This window comes from Asparagus officinalis, chromosome 4 (genome assembly GCF_001876935.1).
Source record: "Asparagus officinalis chromosome 4, Aspof.V1, whole genome shotgun sequence".
Classification (NCBI taxonomy): domain Eukaryota; kingdom Viridiplantae; phylum Streptophyta; class Magnoliopsida; order Asparagales; family Asparagaceae; genus Asparagus; species Asparagus officinalis.
Window position 1 is genome coordinate 74,112,616 of NC_033797.1, and position 17,554 is coordinate 74,130,169.

At 41.1% G+C, this 17,554-nt stretch overlaps 1 protein-coding gene across 1 annotated transcript; it reads right to left on the minus strand.

Moving 5' to 3' along the window:
- On the minus strand, positions 7,489–16,412 carry LOC109837737 (protein CURVATURE THYLAKOID 1B, chloroplastic-like). The gene is made up of 6 exons (XM_020406082.1): positions 16,092–16,412; positions 15,466–15,566; positions 15,283–15,369; positions 15,118–15,180; positions 14,551–14,588; positions 7,489–7,812 (listed from the first exon to the last, which is right to left on the minus strand). The coding sequence occupies exons 1-6, from the start codon at positions 16,261–16,263 to the stop codon at positions 7,752–7,754; spliced, it is 522 nt and encodes a 173-aa protein (XP_020261671.1). The 5' UTR covers positions 16,264–16,412; the 3' UTR covers positions 7,489–7,751.

Genomic DNA, 17,554 nt, shown 5'->3' on the forward strand with positions numbered 1-17,554 from the left:
ACCCCCCCCCCCCCCCCTCTAGGGTCTAACATGTTAATCATCAAAACTAGATTAGACATTAGGCTCATAAATATAAGACCTAACAATCTCCCCCTTTTTTATGATGACAAACAATCTACATAAATAGTATATAAAACATGCATGATATCAAATGAATATACAATTTATAATTCACATGCATGAGAAAGCGAAATACTCACAGTCCACTTGTTTCTCCCCCTTTGTCAACGTCAAAATGGGGAAAACAATAAGAATAAAGAAAGTGAAAGCCCCCTATTAATAAGGCACGGTGCGTACAAACAAGAAAACAGATAGGGTAGGCTCTCCCTATCAAAAAGCCTAAAAGCACATATCAAGAAGAAACAAGGACGGTATATGTGAGCAAAAACATATATATGGAAACGTGCTAATCTCAACTCACATACAAAGAGACCAAGTAAACATATATATATGTATCATTAAGAAAAAGTGTTACAAGGGTCTTAAACATAAATGTATCAATAAGATATATATATATATATATTAAATCCAAAAATTCATAAATTACCAAACATAAAATCATGATTGATTAAGAACACAATGACATTTTAAAACATGTTTGATCAATAAATCCATAAAACATCATTTTTGAAGAGTGTAAAACAATGATTAAGCAAAAAAATGATTAAGCTAATTATGTTAATCCTTCTCCTTAATCCCTATTTCTTAATCCTTTGCCAAATGGGCCATATAAAAACAATTTTATCTCTTATCGTTATAGATGAACGGCTAAGATTTAATTTCAAAACTCTTCTCCTCCGTTCACTTCACTTTATTAGTACTCCCAAACAAGGTAAAATAAGTTCTCCATTCTCATTATAAAACTCCCAGACAACTATATTTTCTCTTCCTTTCTCTACCTTTCGTTTTCCCTATCTTATCTTTCCTTTCGTTCCCTTAGTAAACTCCCAAACATAATCTTGGATTAATTTACTTTGTACAGCTTTGCTGTTACCACTAAAATCTTCGGTATATGTACATTTTCTCGTTCATGTTAAGTTAAGAGTGTGATCACGTGGGTGTGGGGGCCACCCATGAATTCGTTTACGAGTGAGAGAATAGAGTTCGTGGGCTTTTCCGCGTGAGCCCAAGTTCGTTTTTTGACCACAAACCACATGATTCTCCAGTTATATAAAGGAACAAATATTGTTCCTGGGGTTGTGCAGGAGGTTTTCGGGAGCGCGTGAAGTTTTGGTAAAGGAACAAATATTGTTCCTGGGGTTGTGCAGGAGGTTTTCGGGAGCGCGTGAAGTTTTGGCGGCTGTGAATTTCTTTGCGGCTACAGAAAAGGTGCAAAAGAAAAGAAAAGAAAAGAAGAGGCTTTTCTTTTAGGGTTTTTTTTGTGCATCCTTTTTTAGAGTGATTTTGTGAGGGATTTGAGAGTTTGTTTGAGGGTTTAGTTTGAGAGTAATTGTAAACCCTATTTGTATTCACTCCCTCTATTAGTGGATCTCCCCCCTCCTTGCCCCGTGGACGTAGGCAATTTGCCGAATCACGTAAAAATTAGTTGCACTGTTATTTGTGTGATTTGTAATAGCTTTTAGGTTCCCTCGATGCGCAGTCCTAGAGCTGACGAGAGGAAGAGCTAATATCCCACTTTGATGAGATATTAGGCTTCAGATTCTTGTTCCCTTTGAGAAACAAGAATTCTTATTGCGACCTGACTCTCATGTTGTGCTGTCGAAGTGCTGCCGCAATTTTCGCTGCGCGCAACAAGTGGTATCAGAGCCTAGATTTCAGATCTAGGGTGTTTTGGTAGAGGAAGATTCAGTTGGAAGCTTGGTTCTTAGAGTTCTAGGCTTTGGTGGAGATATGATTTGAACTTGTCGTTGGAGATCTTGCTTTCCTCGTGTGGTTAGGAGTTCTATTTGGAATCCAATCTTGGGTTCAGTTGGGTAATTTCTTATTCCTTTCAAAGTTTGAATCTTTCTTTGTAATTTGGAGTTAGTTCGCAATGGGAGAAGAAGGTGAAAGCAGCAAATCGATGACGAGTACAATACAAGTTGGTTTTCAGAACACTAAAATTAGTGTGGTGAAGTATGACGGCAAAATCAACTTTGGTTTGTGGATGAGTGATGTACAGGATGCGCTCAATGCTCAGAATTTGGAAGAGACCATCATAGTCCACGAGAGGCCATCTAAATATGAAGAGACGGTATGGGATAAGATGAATAGGAACGCGTGTGGGGTGATCAGGTCCTGTTTGGAACAGGAACTGAAATATGATGTGATTGGGGTGACGTCTGCAATGAAGATGTGGGAAATTCTCAACAACAAGTATTTCACAAAGAGTGTTGAGAACCGGTTGCACTTGCTGCGATGACTCTTCAGATTTTAGATGTCCAGAGGCACCTCGCTAGCGGCTCATGTGAACAACTACACTAAGTTGTTATCGGACTTGGCGAATATTAATGAGAAGATATCGGATGAGTACAAGGCGATTATTTTGTTGGGCTCCTTACCCGATGAGGAGTATGATACCTTCGTGCTCACTTTGTTGAACGGGAGATCTTCTATCAGCTATAGTGAAGTGACTAACGCTTTGAAAAATTACGATTTGAGGAGGAAGGACAATGAGACTTCGGAGGAAGGACAAGGAGACTTCCCGTGCTAGCACTTCAGGCGAGGCCTTGTCGACGAGAGGTAGAAGTCTATATCCGAAAAGTGGTAATAGAGGAAGGTCAAAGTCAAGAAGCCGCCACTAATTAGCAAAGAACCAATGTGCATTCTGTAAGGAGCAGGGACATTGGAAGAGAGACTGTCCGAAGCTCAAGGAGAAAGAGAATGGCAAGAAAAAGGGCCCGAAGGCCAATGAGGTGAATATTGCGAAAGGCGATGATTCCGATGATTCGTGCTTTTCTCTACTGATTACTCCGGAGGTGAACCATGTGGATGCATCAGATTGAATGCTTGATTCCAGCGCTACTTTTCATGTGACCCTTAGGCGAGACTGGTTTGCATCTTTTGAGAAAGTCGACGGGGGCGTTATTGTCATGGGAAATGATCAATCCTGTGGCGTTTGTGGGATAGGTACCGTGTGGATTAGGATGCACGATGGAGTAGTCTGTAAGTTAAAGGAGGTGAGATTTATTCCTCAACTGAAGAAAAATCTTATCTCAGTTGGAGCTTTGGAGGCGAAGGGATTAAAGGTGACTTTCGAAAACGCTGTAGCGAAGGTTACTAAGGGATCATTGGTGGTGATGAAGGGAGTCCGCAATCGGAATTTGTATTATCTGAAGGGAAGCACCGAGATTGGCCAGGTTGCTTCGGCTATTTCAGAAGCGGACATGAGCAGACTTTGGCACTATAGATTGGGGCACACAGGTGAAAAGTCACTGCAGGCATTGTGCAAGCAGGGGCTATTGAAGGGAGCCAAGAGTGGGAAGATTGAGTTCTGTGAGCACTGTGTTCTTGGCAAGAAGACGAAGGTGAAGTTCGGGACTGCCATTCATCAGACGAGGGGCATCCTGGACTACGTGCACACAGACGTTTGGGGTCCCACCAAGACTACATCACTTGGTGGTCGACATTGGTTCGTCACTTTTGTAGATGACTATTCTAGGCATTGTTGGGTGTACACCAAGACAAAGAAGAGTGAAGTCCTAGATTTGTTTGTGGAGTGGAAGAAGAGATTGGAACTGCAGACTAGGAGAAAGATCAAGACGTTACGATCCGACAACGGTGGTGAGTATACTTCTGACCCCTTTCAGCAGCTATGTCGAGACGAGGGCATAGAGAGACACTTCACAGTTAGTCATACACCGCAGCAAAATGGGGTGGCAGAGAGGTTGAATCGGTCTTTACTGGAGAAGATCCGATGCTTATTGTCGCAGAGTGGTTTGGAGAAGATCTTTTGGGCTGAGGCACTTACATATGCGAGCCACCTCATTAATAGGCTGTCTTCATCTGCGATTGAGGGGAAGACCCATATGGAGATATGGTCGGGAAAGCCAGCACATGACTATGACCAGCTCAAGGTATTTGGATGCCCTGCATATTATCATGTTAGAACTGATAAATTGGAACCTCGAGCTAGGAAGGCCATATTTGTAGGATTCAAGCGTGGTATCAAGGGATACAAGCTTTGGGATCCAGTGGATAAGAAGATTGTGCTGAGTAGGGACGTCACATTCGATGAGGCTTCTATCTTGAAGCTTCCCAGCTCTCATCAGGTGGAGAGCGATCCGACGGAGGAGATATCGCAGGTGGTGGAGATCGATGCAGCTCCATATTGTCCAGATAGTATAGTATCCATACAGGTGCCGACTGAGGAGACGCCAGGCGAGCACGACAGTGACACGGAGGATACAAGTACAAATGTGCAGGATCAGGAACCGACGGCTCAGGTTCAGGATTCTATTACGGTTCGGAGACAGAGGAGAAACATACAGATGCCAGCACGGTATGCCGACACAGATGCGTATGCACTTCCGATGGAGAGTATCGATGAGTTGGTGCCTACTACATTCAGAGAGGCCGAGCAGAGTTCAGAGGCTGATTCGTGGCAGGTGTCTATGCAGGAGGAGATGGAATCTCTTCATAAGAACGATGCATGGGAGCTTGTTGAGCTTCCAAAGGGGCGGAAGGCAATCGGTTGCAAGTGGGTATACACGAAGAATGAGGGCATTGAGGGCACTCCATTGAGGTTCAAAGCTAGGTTGGTTGCGAAGGGCTATGCACAGGAGGAAGGTATTGACTATAATGAGGTTTTCTCTCCGGTGGTGAAGCATTCTTCGATTCGGATTTTGCTAGCTTTGGTGGCACAATATAGTTTGGAGTTAGATCAGTTGGATGTGAAGATGATATTTCTTCATGGTGATCTTGATGAAGAAATATATATGACTCAGCCATTGGGATTCCGAGCTGCAGGGAAGAAAAAATTAGTTTGCAAACTAAAGAAATCGCTATATGGTTTGAAGCAGTCTCCTCGACAGTGGTATAGGCGATTCGATGGTTTTATGATTGGTCATTCGTACACTCGGAGCCAGTTTGATCCTTGCGTATATTTTCGCAAGTTGAAAGGAGGTGCGTACATTTATTTATTGCTCTATGTCGATGACATGTTGGTTGCCTCTATTTCCAGGTCGGCTATAGATGAGTTGAAAGTTCAGCTTTCAAATGAGTTTGAGATGAAGGACTTGGGTGAGGCGAAGCGCATTTTAGGGATGGAGATCGGCAGAGACAAGAAGAAGGGCAGAATTTATTTAACACAGGTGGCTTATTTGAAGAAGGTTCTACAGCGATTCCATGTTAGCATGGATACGAAGCCAGTTGGTGTACCTTTGGGAGCCCATTTGAAGCTTTCAGTTGGTCTTTCACCGAAGTCAGTTAAAGATCGTGAGTTGATGTCGAAGACTCCTTATGCGAGCGTGGTTGGGAGCTTGATGTACGCAATGGTATGTACGAGACCAGATTTGTCACAGGCGGTAAGCATGGTTTCGAGATACATGCATGATCCAGGAGTGGGTCATTGGGACGCCGTGAGATGGATATTGAGGTACATTCGAGGTACGCTCAATGTTGGTTTGGTTTATGAGCGGGACACTACAAGTGGGCAGCTATGCATTGGTTATGTTGATTCGGATTATGCCAAGGATTTGGATAAGCGCCGGTCTACTACGGGGTATGTGTTTACTTTGACCCGTGCGCCGGTGTGTTGGAGATGTACCTTACAGTCGACGGTGGCTTTGTCTACGATGGAGGTAGAGTATATTGTAGTTACGGAAGCTGTGAAGGAGGCTATTTGGCTTCGAGGACTTTTGGAGGAACTTGGTATATCGCAGAGGTCCGTCACTATTCATTGTGATAGCATGAGTGCTATCTATTTGGCGAAGAATCAGGTTTTTCATGCGCGGACGAAGCACATTGACGTTCGTTATCACTTCGTTCGGGATGTTCTTGAAGATGGCGATGTGGAGATTGTGAAAGTCCACACGAAGGATAATCCGGCAGATATGCTCACAAAGGTGGTTCCGAGCAACAATTTTGATCATTGTCGAAACTTGTTGCATATTCGTGATTATTGAGGCCGTTGACGGCCATTTGGATGAACTACGTTCGGCTTAATTCCTTGGGCAAGAGGATACGTAGGCAGTCCTTCAGATGTAGCCGGTTTGGATTAGTTGATGGGGGTGAGATTGTTTGGACTCTTGTTCGGGTTCTCGACTTGTTGTGGATTGCGTTCGTACTAGACACAACAAGTGGGACATTTGATTGCTTTGGTGTCGGCTCAGTTTTGGAAAAACTTCACCGAGGTGGAGAATTGTGATCACATGGGTGTGGGGGCCACCCATGAATTCGTTTACGAGTGAGAGAATAGAGTTCGTGGGCTTTTCCGCGTGAGCCCAAGTTCGTTTTTTGGCCACAAACCGCATGATTCTCCGGTTATATAAAGGAACAAATATTGTTCCTGGGGTTGTGCAGGAGGTTTTGAGGGATTTGAGAGTTTGTTTGAGGGTTTAGTTTGAGAGTAATTGTAAACCCTATTTGTATTCTCTCCCTTTATTAGTGGATCTCCCCCCTCCTTGTCCCGTGGCCGTAGGCAATTTGCCGAACCACGTAAAAATTGATTGTACTGCTATTTGTGTGATTTGTAATAGCTTTTAGGTTCCCTCGATGCGCAGTCCTAGAGCTGACGAGAGGAAGAGCTAATATCCCACTTTGATGAGATATTATGCTTCAGATTCTTGTTCCCTTTGAGAAACAAAAATTCTTATTGCGACCTGACTCTCTTGTTGTGCTGCCGAAGTGCTGCCGAAATTTCCGCTGCGCGCAACAAAGAGTATGCTTTTTTTTATTCGAACCAACACACAAAATATACTGGTTTTTCGAGAAATCATCATAAACTTTTTAGTTTACATAGAATCACTATGAAAATATGCATTGCTAACAAAGTAGTACAAGTCGTAATTTACATCCATATTCTTTTAAGTAAGAGTGTAAATTGACGTAAATGCCCATTATCACTAAATTTTGGAGGCGTATTGTAGTGGGGTGTTTGGAGGGAATTAAAAATTTTTGAGGGAGTTAAGTATTATTGTTGGAGGGAAGTAAGGTGTTTGTTGGGATGAGAAAATATACCAAAATATTGTTGGGTGCCATCATGAGGGTATCTTAGGGATTTAGCATATTATTTAATAGAATTTGAACGAAAATTATGACTTGGTGGGACTTTGTTAAGAGTGCATATTTTCTTGGTGATTTTACAAAAATTAAAAATTTTGTAGTGGTTATCTGGAACCTGGTATATTTTGTGGTGGTTTCATATAAAAAAAACCCCTTAAAAAAGTATGCACAGATGAGCTTTTATATTAATAAAAGTCCAGTAAAAGTCATACAGAGTTATATATGTTTGATTGACGACGTTTTAATATGCTATTCGTTAGGTGTTCTGCTGATAATCGGTGTTAAAAAGAGGAAATTCCTTCTTCGTTTTCCATCTCTCACAAGTAAACTTCTCAATATCGGCTCCATTTCCAATATTACTATTTCGTGCTAGCTGAACATTTCCTATCATACATAAGCTACTAGAAATATAAGGTGTTTATTGAACTATATATTCTTCTCAGGTTAGAAACTTTACAATATATATTCAACTCAAAAACTTGAAAAGCGGTAAAGCTTCTAATCATGAATAATATTCTCCTTTGCATGAGTCTGAGCCTCGTCCCGGGTTGAATCCAAAGCAGATTATGATCAGTGCAGGAATTTCCTCAGTAGCTGCTCCCAATTATCTCGCTATAGGTGCTCTTGATCTTTGCTATCAAAGCTTCTCTGGAACCAAATTAAAGAAACGAAGAATGTTAATACAATGACTAGAATAAGAAATTTCAAGTAAGTCACAATAATAGATCACGTTCGTAGATTAATGGAAAGGTGCAGAAACTCTATTTTGTCTGTCATTCTATGAATGCTTGCTATTTTGCATATGATATGATTACTTTTTGCTAAATTCTACTAGTTTGAAATCTACATTTGGACCTCAGTGACTTTCTCGACATTCAAAAAAAAAAAAAACTTTCTCGACTTAATTTGAAATCGACATTAAAAAAAGACTTTTTGCTAAATTCTATTTTGTCTAGACTTAATTTGAAATCTACATTTGGACATCAGTGACTTTCTGGACATTAAAAAAAAAGACTTCTTCGACATTCCTAAATTGGGTACTATTTATTTGAGTGAACTATAGAATAGAGAAAATGTATTGGCATTCCAACCTTGGTTCTCTTTTAAGAGCCTGTCTAAAAGAAATCCAGTGTACTTCAGTCGTGAAATATCTGAATAGAGCTAACCTGAAATTCTCTTGATAGGCTTATTACTATTGTTATGAACAAATTTTGACAGCCTTAGCATTAGTATGGGATACATCTTACACACCTCAGCCTATGCTGAACATCCTCTACAATCTTGACAGCCCATCCATTCGATGCTTGAATCTTTAATGAAAATATTCATTGCTTTTTTTGAATGGCACATGTTGGTCAACAATGGAGGCACCGATTTTTTGAGTCAAAATTGGAGGCACCGTTTCTTGTGTCAAAAATGGAGGCTTCGTCTGCCTTTCGTTGGACGAAAATTTTGACAAAATGGAGCCGTTGTTTGTTGACAATTAGTGGATATGGAGCCTATAAAAACCTGCTGCACCTCTCCTCTCAGTGAATCAATCCTCCGAAGCAATCCTTGACAGAGCCATTTGAGTAAGAGCAAAACAAAAGAGAGAGTGCTAAAATTTTGTATGTGTGTTGTATTTGAGAGATTGAATATAGTGAAAGCCCCCTCTTGCCGTGGACGTAGATCAATTTGATCGAACCACGTAAATATTGTGTTTGTGATTGTCTCTCTATTCTCTGGTTTAGTGGGTCATTTTCCCAACAACTGGTATCAGAGCTTCTCGGTTCTAGGACAGCTTTCAATCCTCTATAATGGCTTTCGTAAAGTTCTCAGTGTCGATCTTTGATGGCCAGAACAATTTTGGCCTATGGAGGATAAAGATGAAGGCTTTGTTGCGACGTGAAGGCACAGTTAAAGCTATCGATGGGAAATACCCAGAAGATATGACTAGTGCCGAGATCGAAGAGATGGACGAAAAGGCTCACAGCGCCTTGCAATTGTCACTATCCGACAATGTGCTTCGTGAAGTTGCCGATGAGGAAACGGCAGCGGGGTTGTGGTCAAAGCTCGAAAGTCTCTACTTGAAGAAATCTCTTACTACGAGATTATACCTGAAGCAGTGGCTATACACATTGAAGGTGAAAGAAGGTACACCCATTCAAGAACACCTTGATGAATTTAATAAAATTGTCATGGATATGAAAAACCTGATGAATTTAATAAAATTGTCATGGATATGAAAAACCTGGATCTAAAGCTTGATGATGAAGACCAGGCTCTCATTGTGTTTCATGGATATGAAAAACCTGGATCTAAAGCTTGATGATGAAGACCAGGCTCTCATTGTGTTATGTTCCTTACCTGACTCTTATGAAAACTTTGTTAACTCTATGTTGTATGGACGAGAATCCATAAGTCTTGAGGATGTGAAGGCCTCTTTGAATTTTGCTGAGTTAAGAACAAAGTTGAATGGGAGAGGTATCGATAGGCAGGCTGACGGTCTGCTAGCCAGAGGTAGAATGAAGACCAAAGAGGGTGATAAAGGGCAATCCAGAAATCGTTCGAAGTCCAGATCAGCCCAAAACAAGAAACATGTGGAGTGTTTTTACTGTCACAAGAAAGGGCATTACAAGTCAAAATGTTATGCTCTAAAGAAGAAAGACAACCAGCGTGGTGAAACCTCAGATTTAGCTAATACGGCAAAGGCTGATACTGCCGTTGTTGCTGAGACGGTTCTTACAGTATGTCCCTTGGATGGCCGTTCCGATAAAGAATGAATCTTGGATACAGGTGCGTCTTTTCATTTGTGTCCAAATAAAGATTGGTTCACTACTTACAGATCTATAAGTGGTGAATCAGTTTTGATGGGTAACAATGCAGTTTGCAAGACAGTTGGCATTGGTACAGTTCGTATCCGGTGTCACGATGGGATAGTGAGAACTTTATCAGATGTGAGACACATCCCAGACTTAAAGAAAAATCTGATTTCTTTGAGTTCTTTGGATTCTATTGGGTGTTCTTACACTGGCGAAGGTGGAGCTCTTAGAGTTACTAAGGGTTCATTGGTTGTGATGAAAGGTAGTAAGGTGAACAGTCTTTATGTTCTCCAAGGCAGTACGGTGACAGGCTCTGCAGGTGTGTCTTCTGATGCTGATAGGGACACTACTCAGTTGTGGAACATGCGCTTAGGCCACATGAGTGAGAAGGGGATGACTATTTTGAGTAAACGTGGCTTACTATTTCTGTGAGCATTGTGTGTTTGGGAAGCAAACTCGGGTCAGCTTCTCGACTGGCTCACATACGACGAAGGGCACTCTCGACTACATCCATTCAGATTTGTGGGGACCCGCTCAGGTTCCATCCAAAGGTGGTTCTCTTTATTTTCTGACGTTTATTGATGATTTTTCCAGGAAAGTTTGGGTTTACTTTCTCAGGCGCAAATCTGAGGTGTTCGAAACTTTCAAGAAGTGGAAAGTACTTGTTGAGAATCAAACTGGAAAGAAGATTAAACGCTCCGAACAGATAATGGCTTAGAGTTCTGCAGTGGTGAGTTCAATCAGTTCTGCTCAAATTCTGGGATCGTACGACATCGCACGGTCAGGCACACTCCTCAGCAAAACGGGGTGGCAGAACGCATGAATAGAACGTTGATGGAGAGAGCTAGGTGTATGCTCTCAAACTCTGGCTTAGATAAAGGCTTCTGGGCTGAAGCTGTTAACACAGCTTGTTACTTGGTGAATCGGTCTCCTTCTACAGCCATTGAACACAAGACTCCAAATGAGGTATGATCAGATAAACCAAATGACTATTCAAATTTAAAGGTATTTGGATGTCCCGCTTACTATCATGTTAGAGAGGGTAAGCTTGAGCCTAGAGCTAAGAAATACATATTTATTGGTTATGCTGATGGCATTAAAGGTTATCGTTTGTGGAGTCTTGAAACTAATTCTCCTAAATTCATTATTAGTAGAGATGTTACTTTTAATGAAAGATATATGCTTGATCATGGGAAGGTTTCTGTTGAGTCTACAGGAAATGTAGAGAAGACCATGGATAAGGTGGAGCTCGAGGGAGAGACGTCTCAAAAGTCGTCTATAAAATTTGCTCCTACAGCTATAGAAGAGCAACATGATTCAGGCTCAGATGCTGATGATGCTGAGACTGAAGAACCTTATTCCATAGCCACTGGCAGAGAGAGGAGACAGATCAAACCTCCTCAAAGATATGCACATGCTGAATTAGTGGCGTATGCTCTCACGACAGCTGAAGAGATGAGTATTCAAGAGCCATCAAACTTTACTGAAGCTGTCTCATGCGGAGAATCTGGACGTTGGGCCACAGCTATGACAGAAGAACTCGAGTCACTCTACAAGAATCAGACTTGGGATTTGGTGCAATTACCTAAGGGTAAAAGGGCAATTGGATGCAAGTGGATTTTCAAGAAGAAAGAAGGGATCCCAGGGGTTGAAGATGCTAGATTCAAAGCACGGTTGGTGGCTAAGGGTTATAGACAAAAGGAGGGAATTGACTATGATGAAGTGTTCTCTCCGGTTGTGAAGCATACCTCCATCCGTGTATTACTTGCCATGGTTGCTCTATTTGATCTGGAGCTTGAGCAGCTTGATGTGAAGACTGCATTTTTACATGGCGAACTTGAGGAGACTATCTACATGTCTCAGCCAGAGGGATACTTCGTAGAAGGTAAAGAAGATCAAGTTTGCAGATTGAAGAAATCTTTGTACGGCCTGAAGCAATCTCCCAGACAGTGGTACAAGAGGTTTGATAATTTTATGCTTAGTCATGGGTACTCAAGAAGTACTTATGATAGTTGTGTGTACTACATGCATCTAGGAGATGATTCTTTTATTTATCTTCTATTATATGTCGATGACATGGCCAAGCCCGTTACGACTCCTTTGGCTCCTCACTTTAGGCTCTCGGCTTCAGATTCACCTACAAGTGAGAACGAGAAGAAGGAGATGTCCCGAGTTCCATACTCTAATGTAGTGGGTAGCATTATGTATGCTATGATTTGCACTCGTTCAGACATTGCCCAGGCAGTTAGTATAGTGAGCAGATACATGGCTCAACCAGGGAAGGCACACTGGGAGGCAGTGAAGTGGATCCTTCGGTATCTCAGGGGTACCTCAGATTTGGGTTTAGTTTTTGATAGCAATACTTTGGGAACCTCTGTTGTAGGTTTTGTGGATTCTAACTATGCAGGTGATCTTGATAAAAGGAGATCTTTGACTGGTTATCTTTTTACTCTTTCTGGCTCAGCTATTAGTTGGAGATCGACTCTACAGTCAACAGTTGCTTTGTCTACTACAGAGGCAGAATACATGGCAGCAGCAGAAGCAGTAAAAGAGGCTATTTGGTTGAGAAATCTCGTGAGGGAGCTTGGACTACAGCAGGAGGCTAGTTCAGTTGTATTTTGCGACAATCAGAGCGCAATACATCTAAGCAAAAACTCATCACATCATGAGAGGACAAAGCATATTGATGTCAGATATCATTTCATTCGTGAGACAACTGCTGAAAGAAACATCACGATGAAGAAGATTGGTACTGCAGACAACCCAGCTGACATGTTGACCAAAACGATCCCGGTCTTCAAGTTCAAGCACTGCTTGAATTTGGGAGGCATTCGCAGTTGTTAGTCAGCCCCGTTTGGGGCATTGTTTGCAAGAGGGGGTCGAGTTTCACTTGTTCTATTATGAAGTGTACTCTCACGTTTAGTTTGGTTGGTGTCGGCTCAGTTTTTGGAAAACTTCACCGAGGTGGAGGTTGTTGGTCAACAATGGAGGCACCGATTTTTTGAGTCAAAATTGGAGGCACCGTTTCTTGTGTCAAAAATGGAGGCTTCGTCTGTCTTTCGTTGGACGAAAATTTTGACAAAATGGAGCCGTTGTTTGTTGACAATTAGTGGATATGGAGCCTATAAAAACCTGCTGCACCTCTCCTCTCAGTGAATCAATCCTCCGAAGTAATCCTTGACAGAGCCATTTGAGTGAGAGCAAAACAAAAGAGAGAGTGCTAAAATTTTGTATGTGTGTTGTATTTGAGAGATTGAATATAGTGAAAGCCCCCTCTTGTCGTGGACGTAGATCAATTTGATCGAACCACGTAAATATTGTGTTTGTGATTGTCTCTCTATTCTCTGGTTTAGTGGGTCATTTTCCCAACAGCACATGCAATAGGAACCACCATCTTTAGCGGGTGTCTCACATGAAATTAATGGGGAGGATGATCACAAGAGAACTACAAGTTGAAAGTAATTGGCAATATGTGAAGGAGATCAGGACACATTTGCAATATGTGAAGGAGATCAGGACTCACAAATGTGATATAATGCCTACTTGTGGACATATCATCATAGTATAGCTAGTTAGAATGTTATAATCTTCGGATTTCAGAATAGCATAGTTGAAAATGTGAGGCAAGCAGGAAAAGACTGTAGATATTTGAAACTTGGTGATGGTGGTGGTGATCCCACTGCAGCTTTATTTAGGTTAGGGAGACCGACACAAAGCCAAACCCCAAAGCAAAGGTTGGAAATGTCAGCCCATCTAGGGGTTAGGGTTTTATAAGTCACGCAGCTGCGTGGTGAGCACAGAGCGAACTATTCTTTTGCCTTTTTACTAAAGAATACCATGTGTTCTCCACATTAAAGCAGCATATGCCACTTCGTTTTATGTTGATTACTCCCCATGTTGGTGGAGTCATTAGCTAAAACAGAATTATTCAAATCTGTCTTATCCAGCAAATTATATATATTTATAGATGAAATGACTAGTTTCAACATAAACTACATTTTCCTCAATTTGTGTGCTTCTCTGAATGTAGACATTAATAAAATCTAACTTATACGATAAACTATCAAAATAAAGGTCTGAACCTTGAAACTATTTTTTTTCCCCTCCTTTAGCAGTACCCAACAGCCTAAGCGGTGAAGGCAAACTATAAAAAATTGAAGGTCTGGACTCTGAATGTTAAAGATTGAGAGCTTCACAGATCGATTATCAAGTTTTTGTTACAAATAAGGCACATCTAGAAACTGTATATTTAAGACTTTTCATCATCTCATATAAATTGTGTTGGCTTTCCAGATTATGTTAAGCCCGTCATATCTATTGAGTATATATCTAACAGACTCAACAGAAAAAGGACAGCTTGGCTACTAGGAAGAGATCAAGATACATGAAATGAGGCCTCACAGTAGACGGAAGAGTGGAAGAGTACAGTCATAAAAGTTTAAAGACACAAATGTGTAAATTAGATGATATGTCCTTGAAAGGAAATGCATCTTCTATAAGGTGATTGATATAGAGAGAGAGAGAAAATATTTTGAGAGAACATTGAAACCCTTATTAATGAAAGATGGTTGATTTTGAGTTTTACCTGTCAGGCTTGAAAACCAGGTTACGATATGCAAACCACTGCGTAGACAAGACATTAAAAGATGTGCATCAGTAGAGCGTATAAAATCTAAAATCATGCAGTACTAATCCATGAATCTTATAATACTAATAATAATCAGTACATGTTTTTTAAGATATGTATCTCTAAATGACACTGTGTTGCAGGAGCATCATAATAAAGATATACCATACAAGTCACGTAAATACCACTCTCTGCTTTCACAAGTAATTTTCAAAACATATCTAATATCCTAGTTTGTTGGATGATGCACTAACAATATTGGATTCATAAAGAAATAAAGCTTGGCATCTAACTGAAATATTAGGAGTAGAAAAATTTCAAAATTTTCAGGCTGATGTAGTTAGCGAACTATTATGTTTGAAACAAATTTTACTCATAGCCACTTATGCAAAAAGCTTAGCTAGTTGGAAAATCTTTGCTGAATCACTCTTTTCTTTAATATTTAAGAAAGACTTAAAGGATGCCGAGCAATTGGTTATATGTTCCTTTATAAATATGTTAAAACTTTCACAAGTCAGTACATACCCCAGTATATCCAATTCCTACAAGTTCAAGAACACCAGGGACCACAGGGAGCCTATCAATGGCCTGCATTAGTACCCAAGAATTGTAAGTAATAACCAAAAATAGAATATCGGAGCGCATCAGAAATATAGATCTTCATAAACATCAGTACTGAGTTATAGTTACCGAGATCATTCCAGTGGAGCCCCAAAGTGCAATAACTACAGCAACTGCAAGAGATGACACAGCATACTTATCCTCAACCTTGTCCCACTATTTACCATAAGAATATTTGTTAAGCTCTTCTCATGAAAACAATATCAAAATCACTTCGATAAATCTTAAAGAAGAGAGTAATATAATACATACGGCTTCTTGTATGGTTTTCACAATTTCTGGAAGTTCAGTTGCAACTTCAGCCGGTGCATCTCCTGTAGCCATGGCCATAACATTCCTCGCAAGTTTACGACCTATTGCATAAAAAATATTTCGAGTTAACACTAATTGTTTGATGATCCAGTGCCAAAGTTTAGAAGGAAGAAGGATGATCTTTGCAAGCTAAGGAAAGTTGCTCATATACCCCCCCAATAACCTCAAAGCTCTGTTATTTCATTGCCCTCAAACAATCATTTAGTTTGCTTTGAAAGAACAACTGAGAGGTTATAGATCACTTGGAAAAGGCTGAATGATTTTTAGCACTCTTTGAATAAGACTTCTTGATATATCAGAGTACTGGATTAGCACTCTATTTTATAGGCACATGAGGTTGTCAAACTCAGTCTATGCTGCTTTCCACTATGAAACATTTTACCTTTTAGTTTTTAACTATTCGGGAACATACTGGCCGATGAATTCCTGTTTATGTTTCACTTGATGAAACTTTCGAAAAAAAAACAAGAGAAGAATGATGCACGATGAAAATGCAAATCTTTAGCAATACACATTGTATCATATACTTCATGCTATCCGAAGGTTAAACGATAGAGCAGACTCACAGTAGGCAGTGCTTCTCCAGGATTCGAGGGGCTGACGATTCAGAGATGCCAAATTGGTCGGTGCGTGCAAAGCAGGAAGCCCGACGCTATGCGGGGCCGCCGCAGCTCTGCCTTCAACTCCCAGGGACGGAGAAGCAAGAGCGCAGGTAGCGGCAGTAGCAGTGGAGGCCATGGCTCTTAGTATATAACAAACACCAACAGCTGAAGCTCTGCAGGTTTCGGAATCAATATATCCTGTGGTTATAGGAGTCAAGAGAGAGATATTGCTGGTTTGGGGGGCAAGAGAAGGAAACCACTCGTTGGGAGGGAAATCTGGATAGTGTTGATTTGGAGTGGGAGGGATAGAATGGGATAGGAGTTGTATGGCTCCTCATTGGAGGACCAACTCCTTGTGGGGTACGTTTCTTTTATTTTCTGTCTTGTTTGTGTAATGCAAGTTATTTCACAGATTCATCTTCAATTCTTACCACTAAAATGGGTTTGACCTGTACTGAAGCTGTGAATTTTTTTCCTAAGGCGGGGGGGGTGATTGTCCTGTACATCTGCATTTTATCGCTTGTTCTTTGCTCGGAGAAAGAATGACACCTTCCATGTTCAGGGGTTTTCTTTCTCTTCTCATGGAGTTATGAATTTGGTTAAGCTTCAAATTTTGAAATGTTAACTTAGATAGATTGACTATCGATAATGCCAAACTCTAATCTGATCCCAGGGGGGAATTGTTGGGAATACTACCCGCTGGGGCTACGCAAAACCCCTAAAACAGCAGAAATACGGTATAGAGAAAAGTACACAAGATTTACGAGGTTCGGCAACTGCCTACGTCCTCGGGAGCCACACAGTAAATTTCTTATTAATCAAACAAGAAATTAAAATTCAAGAGCAGATCTCAAAACTGAGATTTCTCAAAATGAACCTATAGCTACAGTGTTAATAATTAAAGGGAATAATCCCTTTCAATTCTCTTTTGAGAATAAAGAATATTCCACAATATAAATCCCCTTTAAATTCCTCTCTCTTCTTAAATCCTTTTCTTAATCTCCCCTCAAAAGAACAGTTGAGAGCTGGAGATGGGAACGCTGCTGCGTTTTTTTCGCCGCCAGAGAAAAAAATCGGACACAATATAAATCCCCTTTAAATTCCTCTCTCTTCTTAAATCCTTTTCTTAATCTCCCCTCAAAAGAACAGTTGAGAGCTGGAGATGGAACGCTGCTGCGTTTTTTGTCTGCCGCCAGAGAGATCGGGGGAGAGAAGCACAAAGGCTAGGGCATCGGGGTTTGCTTTTATAGGCGAAACATGACAGGCTGGCGACAGCTTGTCGCCAGCCACGCGAGCGCCCAAGCTCGACGCGAGGGTCGGAGCGCCAAGATGCGATCGTCGAAGCTCCAAAACGCGTGGGTCGGTATCCCAAACGCGAGGATCGGAAACACCAAATTCGAGCTCGCCTGCTCGAGCTTCACCTGGAA

Excerpts from the sequence above, each read along its gene's own strand:
- LOC109837737 (XM_020406082.1), bottom strand. The coding sequence starts at position 16,263 with ATGGCCTCCACTGCTACTGCCGCTACCTGCGCTCTTGCTTCTCCGTCC. Across the intron at positions 15,370-15,465 it reads TGAAAACCATACAAGAAGCC|TGGGACAAGGTTGAGGATAA; the intron begins GTATGTATTATA and ends TATGGTAAATAG. Across the intron at positions 15,181-15,282 it reads GCTCCACTGGAATGATCTCG|GCCATTGATAGGCTCCCTGT; the intron begins GTAACTATAACT and ends GTACTAATGCAG.